This window comes from Salvelinus alpinus, chromosome 27, assembly GCF_045679555.1.
Source record: "Salvelinus alpinus chromosome 27, SLU_Salpinus.1, whole genome shotgun sequence".
NCBI classification, from domain to species: Eukaryota; Metazoa; Chordata; class Actinopteri; order Salmoniformes; family Salmonidae; genus Salvelinus; species Salvelinus alpinus.
The window spans coordinates 46,215,443-46,237,248 of NC_092112.1; the positions used below are offsets into that span (position 1 = coordinate 46,215,443).

The window sequence follows — 21,806 nt, forward strand, 5'->3', positions numbered from 1 at the left end:
AGCGTCTGCTAAATGACTTAAATGTAAATGTAAATGTAAGTTAGCCTGGAGTTAGCTTCGAGCTAGGCCCATCTCCCGGCTAGCTGAAGAAATCCATCAGATAATCCATGGGCTTCAATACCTCTTTTGCCAATTGGCCTGGACCCTTTGCTGCCGACACGGAGCCCCGCCGATCCATCACGACTGGTCTGCCGACGTAACCGTCCGAGGGGGTTTCAACAGGTTCCCCCATTGCGACGTCCCCCTGAGGCCCATCTGCTAGCCTGCTGCTAGTCCCGGCCTGCTAGCTGTCTGGATCTCCGTGCCTCCAGCTCGCCTAGCTACTCACTGGACCCTATGATTACTTGGCTACACATGCCTCTCCCTAATGTCAAAATGCCTTGTCTATTGCCATTTTTGTTAGTAATTTTTGTCTTATTTCACTGTAGAGCCTCCAGCCTTGCTCAATATGCCTTAACTAGCCCTGTTGTTCCACCCCTCCACACATGCGGTGACCGCACCTGGCTTAAATGGTGCTTCTAGAGACAAAACCTCTCTAATTGTCACTCAATGCCTAGGCTTACCTCCACTGTACTCACATCCTACCATTTTGCCTTGAATCTATCCCTCCGTGCCCAGAAGTCTGTCCCCTTTACTCTCTGTTCCGAACGCACTAGACGACCAGTTCTTTTAGCCTTTAGCCGTACTCTCATCCTACTTCTCCTCTGTTCCTCTGGTGATTTAGAGGTTAACCCTGCATCCCCCAACATAACTACCATTCCCCAGGCACTCTCATTTGTTGACTTCCGTAAGCGTAAACTCATTGGTTTCATGCATGTTAACATTAGAAGCCTCCTTCCTAAGTTTGTTTTATTCACTGCTTTAGCATACTCTGCCAACCCGGATGTCCTAGCACTGTCTGAATCCTGGCTTAGGAAGGCCACCAAAAATCCAGAAATTTCCATCCCTAACTATAACATTTTCCAAAAAGATAGATCTGCCAAAGGGGGCAGAGTTGCAATCTACTGCAGAGATAGCCTGCAGAGTTCTGTCATACTATCCAGGTCTGTGCCCAAACAATTCAAGCTTCTTCTTTTAAAAACCCACCTTTCCAGAAACAAGTCTCTCACCGTTGCCGCTTGTTAGAGACCCCCTTCAGCCCCCAGCTGTGCCCTGGACACCATATGTGAATTGATTGCCCCCATCTATCTTCAGAGTTCGTACTGTTAGGTGAACTAAACTGGGATATGCTTAACACCCCGGCCTTCCTACAATCTAAGCAAGATGCCGTCAATCTCACACAAATTATCAAGGAACCTACCAGGTACAACCCAAAATCCGTAACCATGGGCACCCTCTTAGATAACATCTTGACCAACTTGCCCTCTAAATACACCTCTGCTGTCTTCAACCAGGATCACTGCCTCATTGTCTGCGTGCGTAATGGTTCCGCGGTCGAATGACCACCCCTCATCACTGTCAAACACTCCCTAAAACACTTCAGCGAGCTGGCCTTTCTTACCGGCCAGCTCGCTGGCCCGGGTATCCTGGAAGGATACTGACCTCATCCCATCAGTGGAGGATGCCTGGTTGCTCTTCAAAAGTGCTTTCCTCTCCATCTTAATTAAGCATGCCCCATTCAAAAAAGGTAGAACTAAGAACAGATACACCCCTTGGTTCACCGCAGACTTGACTGTCCTTGACCAGCACAAAAACATCCTGTGGGGTTCTGCATTAGCATCGAATAGCCCCGAATATGCAACTCTTCAGGGAAGTCAGGAACCAATATTCTCAGTCAGTTAGGAAAGCTAAGGCTACCTTTTTCAAACAGAAATGTGCTTCCTGTAGCACTAATTCCAAAAATATTTGGGACACTGTAAAGTCCATGGAGAATAAGAGCACCTCCTCCCAGCTGCCCACTGCACTGAGGATAGGAAACACTGTCACCACCGATAAATCTATGATAATCGATAATTTCAATAAGCATTTTTTCACGGCTGGCCAAGCTTTTCACCTGGCTACCCTGGCCAACACCTCAGCACCCCCCACAGCAACTTGCCCAACCCCCCCCCAGTTCTCCTTCACCCAAATCCAAACAGCTAATGTTCTGAAAGAGCTGCTAAATCTGGATTCCAACAAATCAGCTGGGCTAGACAATCTGGACCCTCTCTTTCTAAAATGATCCACCGAAATTGTTGCAACCCCTATTACTAGCCTATTCAACCTCTCTTTCGTATCGTCTGCGATCCCCAAAGATTGGAAAGCTGCCGCGGTCATCCCCCTCTTCGAAGGGGGAGACACCTTAGACCCAAACTGTTATAGACCAATGTCCAACCTGCCCTGCCTTTCTAAAATCTTCGAAAGCCAAGTTAATAAACAGATCACCGACCATTTCAAACCCACCATACCTTCTCCACTATGCAATCTGGTTTCCGAGCTGGTCATGTGTGCACCTCAGCCACACTCAATGTCCTAAACGATATCATAACCGCCATCGATAAAAGAGAGTACTGTGCAGCCGTCTTCATCAACCTGGCCAAGGCTTTCAACTCTGTCAATCACGGCATTTTTATCAGCAGACTCAATAGCCTTCTCAAATGACTGCCTTGTCTGGTTTACCAACTCCTTCTCAGATAGAGTTCAGTGTGTCAAATCGGAGTGCCTGTGGCCTTACCTCTGGCAGTCTCTATGGGGGTACCACAGGGTTCAATTGTTGGGCCGACTCTTTTCTCTGTATATATCAATGATGTCGCTCTTGCTGCGGGTGATTCTTTGATCCACCTCTACGCAGACGACACCATTCTGTATACATCTAGCCCTTCTTTGGACACTGTGCTAACAAACCTCCAAACGAGCTTCAACGCCATACAACACATCTTCCTGGGCCTGCAACTGCTTGTAAATGCTAGTAAAACGAAGTGCATGCACTTCAATCAATTGCTGCTCGCACCCTCCCGCCCGACTAGCATCACTACTCTGGATGCTTCTGACCTAGAATATTTGGACAACTACAAATACCTAGGTGTCTGGTTAGACTGTAAACTCTCCTTCCAGACTCACATTAAGCATCTCCAATCCAAAGTTAAATCTAGAATCGGCTTCCTATTTTGCAACAAAGCTTCCTTCTCTCATGCCGCCAAACATACCATCGTAAAACTGACTATCTTACCGATCTTTGACTTTGGCGATGTCATTAACAAAATAGCCCCCAACACTCTACTCAGCAAACTGGATGTAGTCTATCACAGTGCCATCCGTTTTATCACCAGAGCCCAATATTCTACCCACCACTGCGACCTGTACGCTCTCGTTGGCTGGTCCATCACTACATATCCATCGCCAAACCCACTGGCTCCAGGTAATCTATAAGTCTTTGCTAGGTAAAGCCCCTCCTTGACTCAGCTCACTGGTAACCATAGCAACACCCACCCGTAGCACGTGCTCCAGCAGGTATATTGCACTGATCATCCCCAAAGCCAACACTTACTTTGGCCGCCTTTCTTTCCAGTTCTCTGCTGCCAATGACTGGAACGAATTGCAAAAATGTCTGAAGCTGGAGTCTTATATCTCCCTCTCTAACTTTAAGCATCAGCTGTCAGAGCAGCTTACCGATCACTGTACCTGTACACAGCCAATCTGTAAATAGCACACCCGACTACCCTCATCCCCATATTATTACTTACCCTCTTGCTCTTTTGCACCCCAGTATCTCTACTTGCACATCATCATCTGCACATCTTTCACTCCAGTATTAATGCTACATTGTAATTATTTCACCTCTATGGCCTATTTATTGCCTACCTCCCTACTCTTCTACATTTGCACACACTGTAGATAGATCTTTCTATTTTTCTTTTCTTTTGTGTTATTGACTGTACGTTTGTTTAAAGTGTAACTCTGTGATGTTGTTTTTGTCGCACTGCTATGCTTTATCTTGACCTGGTCGCAGTTGTAAATGAGAACTTGTTCTCAACTGGCCTACCTGGTTAAATAAAGATGAAATAAAAAAGTGAAATAATCTGTCTGTAAACAATTGTTGGAAAAATGACTTGTGTCATGCACAAAGTAGATGTCCTAACCGACTTGCCAAAACTATAGTTTGTTAACAAGAAATTTGTGGAGTGGTTGAAAAACGAGTTTTAATCACTCCAACCTAAGTGTACGTAAACTTCCGACTTCAACTGTACCTGGTACTGGTACAAATGTTGTTCCACTTTGACTTAATTGACACCCTGCTTCCTGTCCCTCACTTCCTGCTTCTTGTGGTCTCCTAGGCAATCCACTCGGTTGCCTGGCACCATGAGGGCAAGCAGTTTATCTGTAGTCACTCAGACGGAACGCTCACCATATGGAACATTAAGGGCCAGGGCAAGCCATTTCAGACGATCACCCCACACGGTAAGGTTGAACACACACACACACACACGTACACATTCACACCATGCTGTCACTTTTCACCCCCAATTTAATTTCAATTTGCAACCTGTCCTTATAACTTTTCTCCGGTTTTCAACCAGTGATCAAGGGTTTAATTTACTCCCTGGTTAAATGTTTCCTCCGTTTAGATTAGATACCCTCCCTACACACTCTCTCTCTCTCTCTCTGTCTCTCTGTCTCTCTTTCTCTCTGTGTGTGTTTGGCTGTCTTCTGTTTTTACCCTGGATTAACCAGCCTGCTCTATTATATACCTCCCTTCACTCTCTTCCCCTCTCTATCCTCACCCTTTTACCTCACCTCTCAAAGCAGTTTCACAACATAAGAAATAAAGCGAGACAGAGAGAAATCATAGAGAGAGATGAAATAGAGAAAAACAAGAGAAAGGGAGCGAGAGAAAGCAATAGAAACCTCTTTGAAGCCCTTTTTAAAAGTGCAGTTTCTTTGTTGTTGCGTATGGTGTAATGGGGAAAGGATTCTATTGGACCTGTTTTTAATGAGTTCTTTCTTCCACTGCTGCATGCATAATCACTTGAGTTTTTAATGAACAATTATGAAAATGTGTTTGTCAGGTTCATGTGAAATTTAAAAAGTATTCCTTTAAGTAATTTAATTCAGGCTAGGTAACAACTGTTAATCTTTCAAATAAATTATGATGAAATTCTTCCTCGATAGTGTAGACTTATTTGACTAACTCTTAGGTTAACTTTACTTGATCTTTGTGTACATAGAGTACATGTACATGTGAATAAATTTGAGCTATCTCTCTTTTCCCAGGATAGACCTGAGTCTCTGTCTGGCACACACACAACCTTGCACTGGGTATTACGGCAGCATCAGGGAAAAAGGGTGGAAGAAGAGGGAAGAGAGAGAGAGTGGATAGGAAAGTAGAGGAGCGAGAGCAAGAGAAAAGAGGAGAGAGGGAAAGAAGCACAGAGGGGAATAAAGAAGGGAAGTGACAAGCTAAAGTTGTCTGTCCGTGCTCTATTTCAGGAAAACAGCCCAAGGATGGAAAGAAGCCAGAGCCTTGCAAACCCATTCTCAAAGTGGAGTACAAGACCACTAGACTGGGGTAATAATACACACACGCACGCACGCACGCACGCACGCACGCACACACACACACACACACACACACACACACACACACACACACACACACACACACACACACACACACACACACACACACACACACACACACACACACACACACACACACACACACACACACACTAGAAGAGGTGAATGAATATGGCATCTCTATAGCCTTCCATGTGGACTTGTTTCCTTGTGTTCATGTGTCTCCTGTGTGTGTGTCTATGTGTGTGTGGTTTATTTGTGTTATACAGAGACCCATTTATGATCCTGTCTGGAGGTCTGTCTTATGACACGGTGGGTCGGCGGCCATGTCTGACGGTGATGCATGGGAAGAGTACAGCCGTGCTGGAAATGGATTACCCCATCGTAGACTTCCTCACGCTCTGTGAGACGCCATACCCTAATGGTCAGTCATCCTGTGCAAGCGTGTGTTTGTGTGTGTGTGTGTGTGTGTGTGTGTGTGTGTGTGTGTGTGTGTGTGTGTGTGTGTGTGTGTGTGTGTGTGTATGCTTGCTATATCATTATCTACAAATATCCCAGTATGCCTCAGTGTGTTTATGAGTGTGTGTGTGTTTGTATGCTTGCTATATCATTATCTACAAATATCCCAGTATGCCTCAGTGTGTTTATGAGTGGAATCAATTTAATTAGCAACTACACTGACAACGTTGTTGTTGTGTTTCCAGTTGGACTAATAATACGTTGTGTCCTAGCCCTTCTCAACGTTGACATTTGACCTTTCTGTTGAATTTCCATTTGTGCTCCAAACAAAGAGTGAGTGTGTGTATGCGTGTGTGTGTTTGTTGCTCCTGTGATGAATATGAAATATCCCAGGGGAGGTTTATGCTCTGCATTCAACATACAGTACAACGAATGTTATGTTTGTATTTTCTCCCTGGTTCACAATAGCTATGTGACCTTTTTGCGTTATTACATTATTACATCAATGCCCTGTCCTTGGTGAGATGACATCCCTTGGGAAAGGGTTTTCATTGACGGTGATGATTTTGGACTTTCTGTTCTCAAGATCATTATGTAATGACAGAGGTGTTGACTTTCTTGTCTTGTTTTGGTTTTGTTTGCTAATACAGATCTGTGTGTTTTAATTGGGACCCTTTGAGTGGAAGTGGGAATAGACCTTATTCAATCGAACAGAGTTTTACATCTTGTGCCGGAATGTCTGGTTGTCTGGGTCAGAGAGGAGCTGTTATTTTTACCTGCTCTATAGCTTCAGGTAGCCTCTGATTAAGGCTTGAGAAATGAATTAGGTTAAGGTTGGATGGAGGTTTCAGCTTCCTTATTTAAATGCACTTTTTGTAAATCAGTTAGCCCCAGATTAAGGGGTGGTAGAGAAGATTCAGCCGTCAGCCATGTGTCCTTCAAGGGGGGAAAGCAGTGTGTTGGGTGCAGGTAGCCTAGCGGTTAAGAGCGTTGGGCCAGTAACCTTAAAGTCGCTGGTTTGAATCCCTGGGATAACTAGGTACTCTGCCGATGTGCCCTTGAGCAAGGAACTTGTAGCTCGCGTTGGCTAATAGCGATAAATATTTACTACAGTGGAAATAGCTACTGTGTTGTCTCTCACAACCAACTGTCATTTATGAATTGGTTTGATGTTATAATTGATATTATGGTTTGATGCTTGTTGTTTTGGGTTGATGGAAAAGATTGACGTTCCAGTCAGTTGCTGGTTCAAATAGTACAGTTGGCTAATCTTGGATTTTAGGATGCTGCTTGATCAAGGTTGTACATACTGTATTTAGACGATAGATGATGAAACGTATGATGTTTAAAGGAATAACTTCATCCTTGGATTAAATCATACTACTATGAAAGCAATTCCCAAAACTATTCAATCTCTGTCATGACATAATCCTCCTTAGGCAGTTTACTGTCGTTATGCATGTGTGAATGGGTGTAAAGAGGATGTGAGTGTATCTTAACCGCAGCAAATGGGGGCTAAGTCGTGTGGATGTAGCTCATTCAAAAAGTGTGTCTACAATAGCTTGACGTGTGTGTGTGTGTGTGTGTGTGTGTGTGTGTGTGTGTGTGTGTGTGTGTGTGTGTGTGTGTGTGTGTGTGTGTGTGTGTGTGTGTGTGTGTGTGTGTGTGTGTGTGTGTGTGTGTGTGTGTGTGTGTGTGTGTGTGTGTAGCTTGAAGTGTGTCTGTCGTGTTTGGCGATGGTGTGGCGATGGTGTGGTGTGATGGTGAACGACCTGATTTTGGGACTTTGATTTAATCTCGTTACAGCAACAATACTGGGCTGATTACTCCACTACTGGCTCAATCTGCTGTTACTGTTAAGAGATAGGGAGGAGGAGATGAATATGGACGGGAACAAATTAAATATTTATTATGGAAATTAGGCTCTTTGTGTGGTCATATGGAAAGATCAGCGACAGATCAATGACAGAGAGATATACAAACGAACAGATATTGGTGGGCAGGCAGACAGCACAGACAGCTGGACATAGATGGACTGACAGACATAGCGACAGACACCAAAGAATGAGAAACACTTAGAGAATGTCTGAAACATTCAAGCAGACAAAAGGAGATAGTGAGAGAAGGCAGAGCAGAGGGACATTGATTGTCAATGTTGTGGCTGCCCTGGTTTACAATGTGTTTCTATGGGTGTCATGTTTTGTCTTTGATCTTCATGTCTTGTCCCTGTGCTTCCCTCTGCTGGTCTTATTAGGTTCTTTCCCTCTTTCTCTCTCTCTCTCTCTCTCCTCCTCCCTCTCTCCCTCTCCCGCTCTCTCTCTCTATCGTTCCGTTCCTGCTCCCAGCTGTTTCTCATTCTCCTAACGACCTCATTTACTCTTTCACACCTGTCCCCTATTTTGCCCTCTGATTAGAGTCCCTATTTCTCCCTCTGTTTTCCGCTTCTGTCCTGGTCGGATTCTTGTTTGATGTTTGCTGTTCCTGTGTCCTTGTTCCGCCCTGTCGTGTTCTTTGCCTTCTTCAGATGCTGCGTGTGAGCAGGTGTCTATGTCAGCTACGGCCAGTGCCTTCCTGAAGCGACCTGCAGTCTGTGGTCGCGTCTCCAGTCGTTCCTCTCTATTGACGAGAGGATTTCAGTTCCTGTTTTGGATTGACCATTGATAATATCCAGGAGAATCATTATTTGTTTAATACTGGAATAAAGACTCTGTTACTATTACGTCGCTTTTGGGTCCTCATTCACCAGCATAACAGAAGAATCCGACCAAGATGGACCCAGCGACTATGGATTCTCTCAACACTGCCGTCGGGTTCCAGGGAGCAATGCTCGGCAGACACGAGCAGGAATTGTTTGCTGCTCGTCATGCCGTTGAGACCCTGGCCGCTCAGGTCTCCGATCTCTCTGGACAGTTTCAGAGTCTTCGTCTTGTGCCACCAGCTACTTCCTGGTCTTCCGAGTCTCCGGAACCTAGGGTTAATAACCCACCATGTTACTCTGGGCAGCCCACTGAGTGTCGCTCTTTTCTCACCCAGTGTGATATTGTGTTCTCTCTCCAGCCCAACACGTACTCTAGTGAGAGAGCTCGGATCGCTTACGTCATATCACTCCTTACTGGTCGGGCTCGGGAGTGGGGCACAGCTATCTGGGAGGCAAGGGCTGAGTGTTCTAACGATTATCAGAACTTTAAAGAGGAGATGATACGGGTTTTTGATCGTTCAGTTTTTGGGAAGGAGGCTTCCAGGGCCCTGGCTTCCCTATGTCAAGGTGATCGATCCATAACGGATTACTCTATAGAGTTTCGCACTCTTGCTGCATCCAGTGACTGGAACGAGCCGGCGTTGCTCGCTCGTTTTCTGGAGGGACTCCACGCTGAGGTTAAGGATGAGATTCTCTCCCGGGAGGTTCCTTCCAGCGTGGACTCTTTGATTGCACTCGCCATCCGCATAGAACGACGGGTAGATCTTCGTCACCGAGCTCGTGGAAGAGAGCTCACGTTAACGGTGTTTCCCCTCTCCGCATCTCAACCATCTCCTCCCACCGGCTCAGAGACTGAGCCCATGCAGCTGGGAGGTATTCGCATCTCGACTAAGGAGAGGGAACGGAGAATCACCAACCGCCTTTGCCTCTATTGCGGTTCTGCTGGACATTTTGTCATGTCATGTCCAGTAAAAGCCAGAGCTCATCAGTAAGCGGAGGGCTACTGGTGAGCGCTACTACTCAGGTCTCTCCATCAAGATCCTGTACTACCTTGTCGGTCCATCTACGCTGGACCGGTTCGGCTGCTCCCTGCAGTGCCTTGATAGACTCTGGGGCTGAGGGTTGTTTTATGGACGAAGCATGGGCTCGGAAACATGACATTCCTCTCAGACAGTTAGGGAAGCCCACGCCCATGTTCGCCTTAGATGGTAGTCTTCTCCCCAGTATCAGATGTGAGACACTACCTTTAACCCTCACAGTATCTGGTAACCACAGTGAGACCATTTCCTTTTTGATTTTTCGTTCACCTTTTACACCTGTTGTTTTGGGTCATCCCTGGCTAGTATGTCATAATCCTTCTATTAATTGGTCTAGTAATTCTATCCTATCCTGGAACGTTTCTTGTCATGTGAAGTGTTTAATGTCTGCTATCCCTCCTGTGTCTTCTGTCCCCTCTACTCAGGAGGAACCTGGTGATTTGACAGGAGTGCCGGAGGAATATCATGATCTGCGCACGGTCTTCAGTCGGTCCAGAGCCAGCTCCCTTCCTCCTCACCGGTCGTATGATTGTTGTATCGATCTCCTTCCGGGGACCACTCCCCCTCGGGGTAGACTATACTCTCTGTCGGCTCCCGAACGTAAGGCTCTCGAGGATTATCTGTCTGTTTCTCTCGACGCCGGTACCGTGGTGCCTTCTTCCTCTCCCGCCGGAGCGGGGTTTTTCTTTGTTAAGAAGAAGGACGGTACTCTGCGCCCCTGCGTGGATTATCGAGGGCTGAATGACATAACGGTTAAGAATCGTTATCCGCTTCCCCTTATGTCGTCAGCCTTCGAGATTTTGCAGGGAGCCAGGTGCTTTACTAAGTTGGACCTTCGTAACGCTTACCATCTCGTACGCATCAGAGAGGGGGACGAGTGGAAAACGGCGTTTAACACTCCGTTAGGGCATTTTGAATACCGGGTTCTGCCGTTCGGTCTCGCTAATGCTCCAGCTGTCTTTCAGGCACTAGTTAATGATGTACTGAGAGACATGCTGAACATTTTTGTTTTCGTTTACCTTGACGATATCCTGATTTTTTCACCGTCACTCGAGATTCATGTTCAGCACGTTCGACGTGTACTCCAGCGCCTTTTAGAGAATTGTCTCTACGTGAAGGCTGAGAAGTGCGCCTTTCATGTCTCCTCTGTCACATTTCTCGGTTCTGTTATTTCCGCTGAAGGCATTCAGATGGATCCCGCTAAGGTCCAGGCTGTCAGCGATTGGCCCGTCCCTAAGTCACGTGTCGAGTTGCAGCGCTTTCTCGGTTTCGCTAATTTCTATCGGCGTTTCATTCGTAATTTCGGTCAAGTGGCTGTCCCTCTCACAGCTCTGACTTCTGTCAAGACTTGCTTTAAGTGGTCCGGTTCCGCCCAGGGAGCTTTTGATCTCCTCAAGAAGCGTTTTACATCCGCCCCTATCCTTGTTACTCCTGACGTCACTAAACAATTCATTGTCGAGGTTGACGCTTCGGAGGTGGGCGTGGGAGCCATTCTGTCTCAGCGCTTCCACTCTGACGATAAGGTCCATCCTTGCGCTTACTTTTCTCATCGCCTTTCGCCATCGGAGCGCAACTATGATGTGGGTAACCGCGAACTGCTCGCCATCCGCTTAGCCATAGGCGAATGGCGACAGTGGTTGGAGGGGGCGACCGTCCCTTTTGTCGTTTGGACTGACCATAAGAACCTTGAGTACATCCGTTCGGCCAAACGACTTAATGCACGTCAAGCTCGTTGGGCGTTGTTTTTCGCTCGTTTCGAGTTCGTGATTTCCTATCGCCCGGGAAATAAGAACACCAAGCCTGATGCCTTATCCCGTCTCTTTAGTTCTTCTGTGGCTTCTACCGACCCCGAGGGGATTCTCCCTGAAGGGCGTGTTGTCGGGTTGACTGTCTGGGGAATTGAGAGACAGGTAAAGCAAGCACTCACTCACACTGCGTCGCCGCGCGCTTGTCCTAGTAACCTTCTGTTCGCTCCTGTCTCTACTCGTCTGGCTGTTCTTCAGTGGGCTCACTCTGCCAAGTTAGCTGGCCACCCCGGCGTTCGGGGTACGCTTGCTTCTATTCGCCAGCGGTTTTGGTGGCCTACTCAGGAGCGGGACACGCGTCGTTTCGTGGCTGCTTGTTCGGACTGCGCGCAGACTAAGTCAGGTAACTCTCCTCCTGCCGGTCGTCTCAGACCGCTTCCCATTCCTTCTCGACCATGGTCTCACATCGCCTTAGACTTTATTACCGGTCTGCCTTCGTCTGCGGGGAAGACTGTGATTCTTACGGTTATCGATAGGTTCTCTAAGGCGGCACACTTCATTCCCCTCGCTAAGCTTCCTTCCGCTAAGGAGACGGCACAAATCATCATTGAGAATGTGTTCAGAATTCATGGCCTCCCGTTAGACGCCGTTTCAGACAGAGGTCCGCAATTCACGTCACAGTTTTGGAGGGAGTTCTGTCGTTTGATTGGTGCTTCCGTCAGTCTCTCTTCCGGGTTTCATCCCCAGTCTAACGGTCAAGCAGAAAGGGCCAATCAGTCGATTGGTCGCATATTACGCAGCCTTTCGTTTCGAAACCCTGCGTCTTGGGCAGAACAGCTCCCCTGGGCTGAGTACGCTCACAACTCGCTTCCTTCGTCTGCTACCGGGCTATCTCCGTTTCAGAGTAGTCTTGGGTACCAGCCTCCTCTGTTCTCGTCCCAGCTCGCCGAGTCCAGCGTTCCCTCCGCTCAGGCTTTTGTCCAACGTTGTGAGCGCACCTGGAGGAGGGTCAGGTCTGCACTTTGCCGTTACAGGGCGCAGACTGTGAGAGCCGCCAATAAACGTAGGATTAGGAGTCCTAGGTATTGTCGCGGTCAGAAAGTGTGGCTTTCCACTCGTAACCTTCCCCTTACGACAGCTTCTCGCAAGTTGACTCCGCGGTTCATTGGTCCGTTCCGTGTCTCTCAGGTCGTCAATCCTGTCGCTGTGCGACTGTTTCTTCCGCGACATCTTCGTCGCGTCCACCCTGTCTTCCATGTCTCTTGTGTCAAGCCTTTTCTTCGCGCCCCCGTTCGTCTTCCCTCCCCCCCCCCCGTCCTTGTCGAGGGCGCTCCTATTTACAAGGTACGGAGGATCATGGACATGCGTTCTCGGGGACGTGGTCACCAGTACTTAGTGGATTGGGAGGGTTACGGTCCTGAGGAGAGGAGTTGGGTTCCATCTCGGGACGTGCTGGACCGTTCGTTGATTGATGATTTCCTTCGTTGCCGCCAGGGTTCCTCCTCGAGTGCGCCAGGAGGCGCTCGGTGAGTGGGGGGGTACTGTCATGTTTTGTCTTTGATCTTCATGTCTTGTCCCTGTGCTTCCCTCTGCTGGTCTTATTAGGTTCTTTCCCTCTTTCTCTCTCTCTCTCTCCTCCTCCCTCTCTCCCTCTCCCGCTCTCTCTCTCTATCGTTCCGTTCCTGCTCCCAGCTGTTTCTCATTCTCCTAACGACCTCATTTACTCTTTCACACCTGTCCCCTATTTTGCCCTCTGATTAGAGTCCCTATTTCTCCCTCTGTTTTCCGCTTCTGTCCTGGTCGGATTCTTGTTTGATGTTTGCTGTTCCTGTGTCCTTGTTCCGCCCTGTCGTGTTCTTTGCCTTCTTCAGATGCTGCGTGTGAGCAGGTGTCTATGTCAGCTACGGCCAGTGCCTTCCTGAAGCGACCTGCAGTCTGTGGTCGCGTCTCCAGTCGTTCCTCTCTATTGACGAGAGGATTTCAGTTCCTGTTTTGGATTGACCATTGATAATATCCAGGAGAATCATTATTTGTTTAATACTGGAATAAAGACTCTGTTACTATTACGTCGCTTTTGGGTCCTCATTCACCAGCATAACAATGGGGACTTACAGCTTGTCGCTGTACTGACTCGGAAGTGAAGACACTGAATACATGTTCAAGGCTTCCAGCTCACACACTGTTCTCTGCACACACACAACTGACGCACGCACACACACGCACCTACGCACGCACCCACCCACACACATAATCACACACTAACACACACACACAAACACACACATCGACCTCTTGCTGACTCAGACGCTAACAAAATAACACATCATTTTCATCCTACCACCTCCAACAACATACTGCTATTGTTCTGCGTTATGTACAGTATAGGCATTTCAAGTCTGATATATTCTCTCATATTCCTCAATTCAGTTCATTTTCATCCAAAGCTTTATTGAGCAAAATTATGTTCCATAATGATGTAAACATCCAAACTCATCTTAAGTATAATATTGATATGCAATTTAAATGTTACTATATATCCCTAATGTGCCAAGCCTCAAGTAAATTTTTGTCAACTTCTTGAAAGCACTCAGGTTGTCCATTGAGAATTCTACATTTCAGAGAAGATTTCCAGTGAATATACCCTACGTATAGTGTATTGTGATGATGACTGACCTCCATCTTTCTTTTTGTTGTTTTGTTTTCTGTGCAGACTTTCAGGAACCTTATGCTGTTGTGGTCCTTCTCGAAAAGGATTTAGTGGTGATCGACCTTGCACAAAATGGGTACGTCCGAACACATGTTCACAGACGGAACATGCTGCTAACATAAAGGATGTACTGTAGATACCGTGTTATTCAGACTTCCTGAATGCTCCTCTTCATTTAAAATAAAACAGTTATTACTGCCTACATACTGTTATAACTATGTCACAAACAGGACATATACTTGTTCGATTCTGTACTTTTCATTCATTTCCATTCTGTTGCGTGCATCTCTTACAGTTTCTATGATTTGTACATGGCCTAGCATTATAGGGACTAAAACTGTGAGCTAAATGTCACTCTGTCCTGAAAAAAAAACGATTGGGTCAACATTTCCCCTCTCCCAGTTACCCCATATTCGAGAACCCCTATCCACTGACCATCCACGAGTCTCCTGTGACCTGCTGTGAGTACTATGCTGACTGCCCTGTGGACCTCATACCCGCACTTTACTCTGTTGGCTCCAGACAGAAGCGACAGGGCTACAGCAAAAAGGTACGGGACACACATCTCTATAATACACCCTCTCGGTTACAGGGCGCAGGGCCGGCCCTAAGCAATCATTTTTTTTGGGGGGGGGGGGGGGGGTCCCCCACCTAACGGGTAAAACATTTTAGTTGTCCCCCCCTTGACAACGGAGATTTTTTAAAAGTACATTGAATTTTTTACAATTCTACGAATTGTGCCATTTGAAAGCTAATTTCCTACAGTTCTACAAATGCTGCCATCGGGTGGAGAGAAAATGTGCAGTTTTAAAGAAAATGTTCTGCAATTCTACGCATTTTTGCGATGACTTACGCTCATTATGATAGCTGAGTGCGAGTGACTAAAACTATCAAATGGGAACCCCCCTGGAGGTCAAGGCCCCTTGGCACATGCCCTTTGTGCCAGGTCAGTAATTCAGCCATATTTACTACAAGGTGTAGATAGCTGGCTAGAATAACTTACCAATCAGTGACTGACATTTCGAGAGAAATATTGCTGATGCACTACGAACATTTACACTATCTAACTCTCATCAGTAAAAGTGAGACCCCTGCTGAGTACCTCATTTAAAAAATAATAATTGGGTTGTGGACCCCCTTAGCAGCCGGGGGCCTTAAGTGCCAGCTTATGTCGCTTTTGCCCACGGCCGGCCTTGACTGGGCCCTATGTAATGTTCAGTACTGTGTTTTGTGCTATACCATCATATCCCACCATTGTTTACGTTGAAAGTTATACAGTATATAATCTATCCCATTATATTCTACATTCCAATCCAATATCCTGAATGTTTTTTCTTTTCAAATGTATACATTTATCCTTTCATTTATCCTACATTTTTTCTAATCCTATCTTTATTCTACCCCCTATCCTACAGTATCTCTGTTCTGCCACTTTTTATGTCATTGTATTCTTGTTATGTTCTCCCCCGCTGTTGGAAATGTCAGCATGTCCTGACCCTCTCCTCCCTCCATCCCTTTCTCTCCTTCCCTGTTTCTTTCTGCTGTTTGTTAAGGGGTAGCGGTGGGAAGTGTTCTTACTGAAAGATCAATGTTGAGTCATACCACAGACCTTTGTATGTGCTACTGCATTTAAAACAACGTAAAAAAAATACACACACACACACACACACACACACACACACACACACACACACACACACACACACACACACACACACACACACACACACACACACACACACACACAATGACCTAAGCATTATTCATCCCTTTCCTCGACTGCGTCTGTCACCGTGGTAAAGGTTCCCTCTCCCTCTATCTCTCAGACAAAATGACATCCCATCAGCCCAGGCTGTAGCTAAGAGAAGGCATTTGTCTCCCTCCTCTTGCTTCCCTCCTGTCTCATTCCAATGCTCTCATAATGTTTTATATAGTTTGTGTAGGAAAGCTAGATTGTATCTGAAAGTATCTTCTCACTGGTTTCTTATACAGTACCAGTCAAAAGTTTGGACAGATCTACTAATTCCAGGGTTTTTCTTTATTTGTATTATTTTCTATCTTGTTGAATCATGGTGAAGACATCAAAACTATGAAAAAACACACATGGAATCATGTAGTAACCAAAAAGTGTTAAACAAATCAAAATATATTTTATATTTGAGATTCTTCTAAGTAGCCAACCTTTGCCTTGATGACAGCTTTGCACACTCTTGGCATTCTCTCAACCAGCTTCATGAGGTTGTCACCTGGAATGCATTTCAATTAACAGGTGTGCCTTGTTAAAAGTTAATTTGAAGAATTTATTTCCTTCTTCATGCGTTTGACCAAATCAGTTGTGTTGTGACAAGGTATGGGTGGTATACAGAAGATAGCCCTATTTGGTAAAAGACCAAGTCCATATTATGGCAAGAACAGCTCAAATGAGCAAAGAGAAACGACAGTCCATCATTATTTTAAGACATGAAGGTCAGTCAATGCGGAACATTTCAAAACGTTTTCGTCAAGTGCAGTCGCAAAAACCATCAAGTGCTATGATGAAACTGGGTCTCATGAGGACCGCCACAGGAAAGGAAAACCCAGAGTTACCTCTGCTGCAGAGGATAAGTTAATTAAAGTTAACTGCACCTCAGATTGTAGCCCAAATAAATGCTTCACAGAGTTCAAGTAACATACACATCTCAACATCAACTACGTGAATCTGGCCTTCATGGTCGAATTGCTGCAAAGAAACCACTACTTAAGGACACCAATAATAAGAAGACACTTTCTTGGGCCAAGAAGCACGAGCAATGGACATTAGACTGGTGGAAATCTGTCCTTTGGTCTGATGAGTCCAAATTTGAGATTTTTGGTTCCAACTGCCGTGTCTTTGTGAGACTCAGAGTAGGTAAATGGATGATCTCCGCATGTGTGGTTCCCACTGTGAGGCATAGAGGAGGTTTGATGGTGTGGGGTACTTTGCTGGTGACACTGTCAGTGATTTATTTAGAATTCAAGGCACACTTAACCAGCATGGCTACCACAACATTCTGCAGCGATACGCCATCCCATCTGGTTTGCGCTTAGTGGGACTATCATTTGTTTTTCAACAGGACAATGACCCAACACACATCAAGGCTGTGTAAGGGCTATTTGACCAAGAAGGAAAGTGATGGAGTGCAGCATCAGATGACCTGGCCTCCACAATCACCCGACCTCAACCCCATTGAGATTGTTTGAGATGAGTTGGACCACGGAGTGAAGGAAAAGCATTCAGCATATGTGGGAACTCCTTCAAGACCGTTGGAAAATCATTCCAGGTGAAGCTGGTTGATAGAATGCCAAGAGAGTGCAAATCTGTCATCAAGGCAAAGGGTGTCTACTTTGAGGAATCTAAAATATATTTTATTTGTTAAACACTTTTTAGTTTACTACATGATTCCATAGTTTTGATGTCTTCACTACTATTCTACAATGTAGAAAATAGTACAAATAAATAAAAACCCTTGAATGAGTAGGTGTGTCCAAACTCTTGACTGGTACTGTACATGCAGTATGTTTCAATCTCAATAATGACCATTTATTGTGTTGTCTTGTTTGTTGTATTGTGTTTTGCAGGAATGGCCCATAAGTGGTGGTAACTGGGGCCTTGGCACACAGAGCTACCCTGAGATCATCATCACTGGGTAGGAGACCAACTCTATTTATCCTGCCTAGCAGTCATGATGGAAAAAAACTCAAAGACAGGGAGAAGAAGCCTTTTATACTCTTAGAAAAAAGGGTTCCAAAACGGTTATTCGGTTGTCCCCATACAAGAACCCTTTTTGGCTCCAGGAAGAACACTTTTGGGGTTCCATGTAGAACCCTCTGTGGAAAGGCTTCTGTATGGAATCAAAAGGGTTCTACCTGGAACCAAAAGGGGTTATTTAAAGGGTTCTCCTATGGGGACAGCCGAATAACCCTTTAAAGGTTCTAGATAGCACTTTTTCCCCCCTAGGAGTGTAGAATACTTGAACTTTGCAAAGTGACAGTGAGGCATGGGCTTGGAAAAAGGTGTCTCTTTACAATCCTCCGCCTTGCTCTCTCTCTCTTCTCATCCCCAGACACCCCTGTGTTAGTATTCTCCCCACCTCTCAGTCTGAGGCAAAGCTACAGCATAGCAAAGTACACTCTCTGAAAAAAAGGTGCTATCCAGAACCAAAAAGGGTTCTCTGGCTGCTCCCAAAGAAGAACCATTTGGTTCCAGGTAGAACCCTTTTGGGTTCCATGTAGAACCCTTTCCACAGAGGATTCTACATGGAACCCAAAAGAGTTCTACCTGGAACCAAAAAGGGCTCAACCAGGAACCAAAAAAACGGATTCCAAGAATACCTCTCTCTGTCTCCAACTCTCTGTTCAGCTGAAATGGCAAATAGAAAATAAAAACATATAAAGAGAGATTGGAGAACGGGTGCACCAAGTGCAGACTATACAGGGCAATCCCAGAATGCATTGCACCATTGAGAGACAGTGTTATGGTCTCTCCTCTCATGTCCATGTATTCTTCTGTAGAGCTGAATCTAGAATATAATCAGAGGTGAAGCCAAGCTGAATCATTAGAGCTGTGGGTGTGTGTGCAGAAAGCTGACGTCGTAATGATTCCCTCTCTGTTTCTCTGCCTTCTCTCCTTTCTTCGCCCTTTTCCTCTCTTTTTCTTTGCAATTCACAGGCATGCTGATGGGACTGTGAAGTTCTGGGATGCTTCTGCAAGTAAGTGCCTTTACATGGCCTTCCTTACATAATATCTCGGCCTAGATGGCCTTAAAGAGTGATTAACCAGAAGTAAACACGGAGTCGACATGTTGCACAGTTTCCCAGCTCTGTACCGTCTACTAATGTCCCTGGTGCGTAACTGAGCTCTCTCCTGTTTTTTCCCCCAGTAATGCTCCAGGTACTATACAAGCTGAAGACGGCCAAGGTGTTTGAGAAGAGCAGGAATAATAAGGAGGAAAAGCAGAACACGGAGATTGTGGATGAGGACCCGTTTGCCATCCAGATCATGACCTGGTGTCCTGAGAGCAGGATGCTGTGTGTGGCCGGGGTGTCTGCCAACCTCATCATATACCGCTTCAGCAAGCAGGAGATCACCACCGAAGTTGTACAGGTGGGTTAGTGTGTGTGTGTTCACCATTTCTCTGTACTTACCATGTTTAATTGTTGGATAGTGTAAACTGAGAAACATACCCATTTATTATGTATGCTTAAAGCCTGTATGTAGCCTGTATGCCAGTATGTATGCCATGACAACAGACACACAGTGTAGTGATAAATATAGCCACCCGTAGACAGCTAGATTCTCCCTTCTCTCATTAGTGGCTAAGTGATGTTTCTTGTGTCCTGAAGGCTGTTCCTAGAGACAGTGTTTACCCCTTCACTCCCGAGGCCTCCCAATGCCCCGTTAGATGAGTCTCCAGCCAGTAAGAACACAATGTGGTTGCCATGACAACATGCACACAGTTAACAGCCTAACCAGTGGATCATTATTTTGCGGCAGCTGTGAGAAGTGAGCTGGCTGGCTGGCTGGCTGGCTGGCTGGCTGGCTGGCTGGCTGTCTGGCTGTCTGTCTGTCTGTCTGTCTGTCTGACGGACTCACGGACTCACGGACTGACGTACTGACGTACTGACGTACTGACGGACTGACGGACTGACGGACTGACGGACTGACGGACTGACGGACTGAGATCAAGTATGTGACCTGTGAAGAGATTGAGAGCAGAGTTTAAGCAGCAGTGAATATTAAAATTAGGAGCTTCTCTTCTCACAGGGCAATCTTTACCCCCAACCCCAGATACAGCGAGAGGTAGAGAGAAAAGAGGGCACAGATCATCATCACCTACACATTCCAATACTGCTAATTAGACTCCCATCATGCACCAGCGCACCCACGGCCTGTGGGTGCGCTGGTGATTGGTTGTGTGTGTGTGGGGTTGGGGGGGAGTGGCGGTGCAGTACAGTAGCCTGAAGGAGGACTTAGAAGAAACCCTGGGATATCTCCACTTCAGAGCACCTCATTGACCCTGCAATCACCCCCACACACACACACACACACACACACACACACACACACACACACACACACACACACACACACACCAGAAGGCAAAGCCACTCACCAGATTGACATGCTGAGACCATTTGTAGGTGTCATTATAGATGAAGAGTCCTTCTCTCTTTGAAGAGACACTGTTAGCGTTCACTGATTCAAGTGGTGGGAAAGAAACTGCTCAGAAGGCACTTTAGTCCCACTGAAACAAAGGCTGCTTAACTTTCATAATTGAGTTTCTGGAATGTGCGTGCATGTGTGTGTACCCCAGCTGTTGGAGGTGCGCTTGCAGTACGAGGTGAATGACATGGAGTCCCCTCCAGAGGGGGGAGGAGGGGGTGACCGCGGAGGCGGGGGGGACCGTGACCTGCCCACCCCCGGAACAGCCTCACCCAGCCCCCAGACCACCGGACCCCCGACACACCCCTCCACCAGCAGCAACTCCTCTGACGGGGTCCGAGACAACGTAGCCTGCCTTAAGTATGCACCCTGCACCACCACCGGGTCACATACAGTACTTACCATACACACACATTCCCTCTCTGCAACAAAGTGGGCCTTTGGGACACACCACTTAGTTACCCACCCACAGGCTATCCAACTGGGTGGGGAGCTACCCCCCCCTTCCTCTTTCTCTGTCTTTCTCTCCCTCTCCATCTCTCTCTCTCTATCTGTAGGGTGCGTAGTACCCCTCTAAAGCAGTCTCCGGGGTACCAGGTAGAGTTGGTGGTGCAGCTGGTGTGGGTGAGTGGAGAGCCCCCCCAACAGATCACAAGCCTGGCCCTCAACTCCTCCTACGGACTGTAAGTATAAGGTGGTAGACGGTGCATGTATATGAGATGTACTGTACACCCTAATGAAACAACCCAGTATGGCAGTTACATCTGGAGCTGTGTGCGAACCAACCAAGGATACTGTAAAAGTAAGATACGTTTTAAGGAAGGGTCGATATCTCAACTTAAGTCCTCAATTCAAAGAGTCAAAATGTGGTTTTGAGCCCTGGTTTTGGGCCTGTCTGATATGATTTTCCTAGTACAGCCAAGCTGGAATGGAATCAAGCCTGTCTCAACACAATTTATGTCTGCTGGGAAATTCAGACTGAGACTTCTGTTGTTTTGTTTTCTGGTAGAACTAGCTATATCTCATCTGAACCCCAATTTCATATCTTTTTTTCCATATCTCCCTCTCAACTTCTCCTTCTCTCCTCTCCCCCTTCTCTCTCTATCTCTCCCTACCCCTACTCTCTCTCTCCAACAGGATTGTGTTTGGGAACAGTAATGGGCTGGCAGTGGTGGACTATCTCCAGAAGACAGTGCTGTTGAACCTGGGGACAGTGGAGCTGTATGGGTCTAACGATCCCTACCAGAGACAGCCTCGCTCTCCACGCAAGACACGCCAGCCTTCCGGAGGTAATGGTAAAGACTGTTACCAGTTCACTGATTTTACCACCAAGCAGATAGCTTTCTGTAGGCGTGTACTATATATGGACTTTCAGTACAGTCTTTTGTAGTCTAGTACTAGATATGGTTTATGTCATCTTAATTAAACTACTACTTATAGGTATGTAGATATGGTCTGATGCAGTATTATACGATGTTACAGG

At 46.4% G+C, this 21,806-nt stretch overlaps 1 protein-coding gene across 7 annotated transcripts in view; it reads left to right on the plus strand.

The window, feature by feature from the left end:
* Window positions 1–21,806, plus strand: part of LOC139556657 (syntaxin-binding protein 5-like) — a 167,165-nt gene that overhangs the window by 123,371 nt on the left and 21,988 nt on the right. For 4 of the 7 annotated variants that reach the window (XM_071370872.1, XM_071370875.1, XM_071370877.1 and 1 more), the window contains 11 exons: window positions 4,254–4,377; window positions 5,407–5,485; window positions 5,766–5,920; window positions 14,146–14,218; window positions 14,545–14,692; window positions 17,740–17,807; window positions 18,830–18,870; window positions 19,041–19,264; window positions 20,475–20,683; window positions 20,881–21,006; window positions 21,461–21,618. In XM_071370872.1, coding sequence (XP_071226973.1) covers window positions 4,254–4,377; window positions 5,407–5,485; window positions 5,766–5,920; window positions 14,146–14,218; window positions 14,545–14,692; window positions 17,740–17,807; window positions 18,830–18,870; window positions 19,041–19,264; window positions 20,475–20,683; window positions 20,881–21,006; window positions 21,461–21,618 — 1,405 coding nt within the window. The remainder of the gene's footprint in view (window positions 1–4,253; window positions 4,378–5,406; window positions 5,486–5,765; window positions 5,921–14,145; window positions 14,219–14,544; window positions 14,693–17,739; window positions 17,808–18,829; window positions 18,871–19,040; window positions 19,265–20,474; window positions 20,684–20,880; window positions 21,007–21,460; window positions 21,619–21,806) is intronic. The other 3 variants (XM_071370874.1, XM_071370876.1, XM_071370878.1) reach the window with 1 other exon arrangement.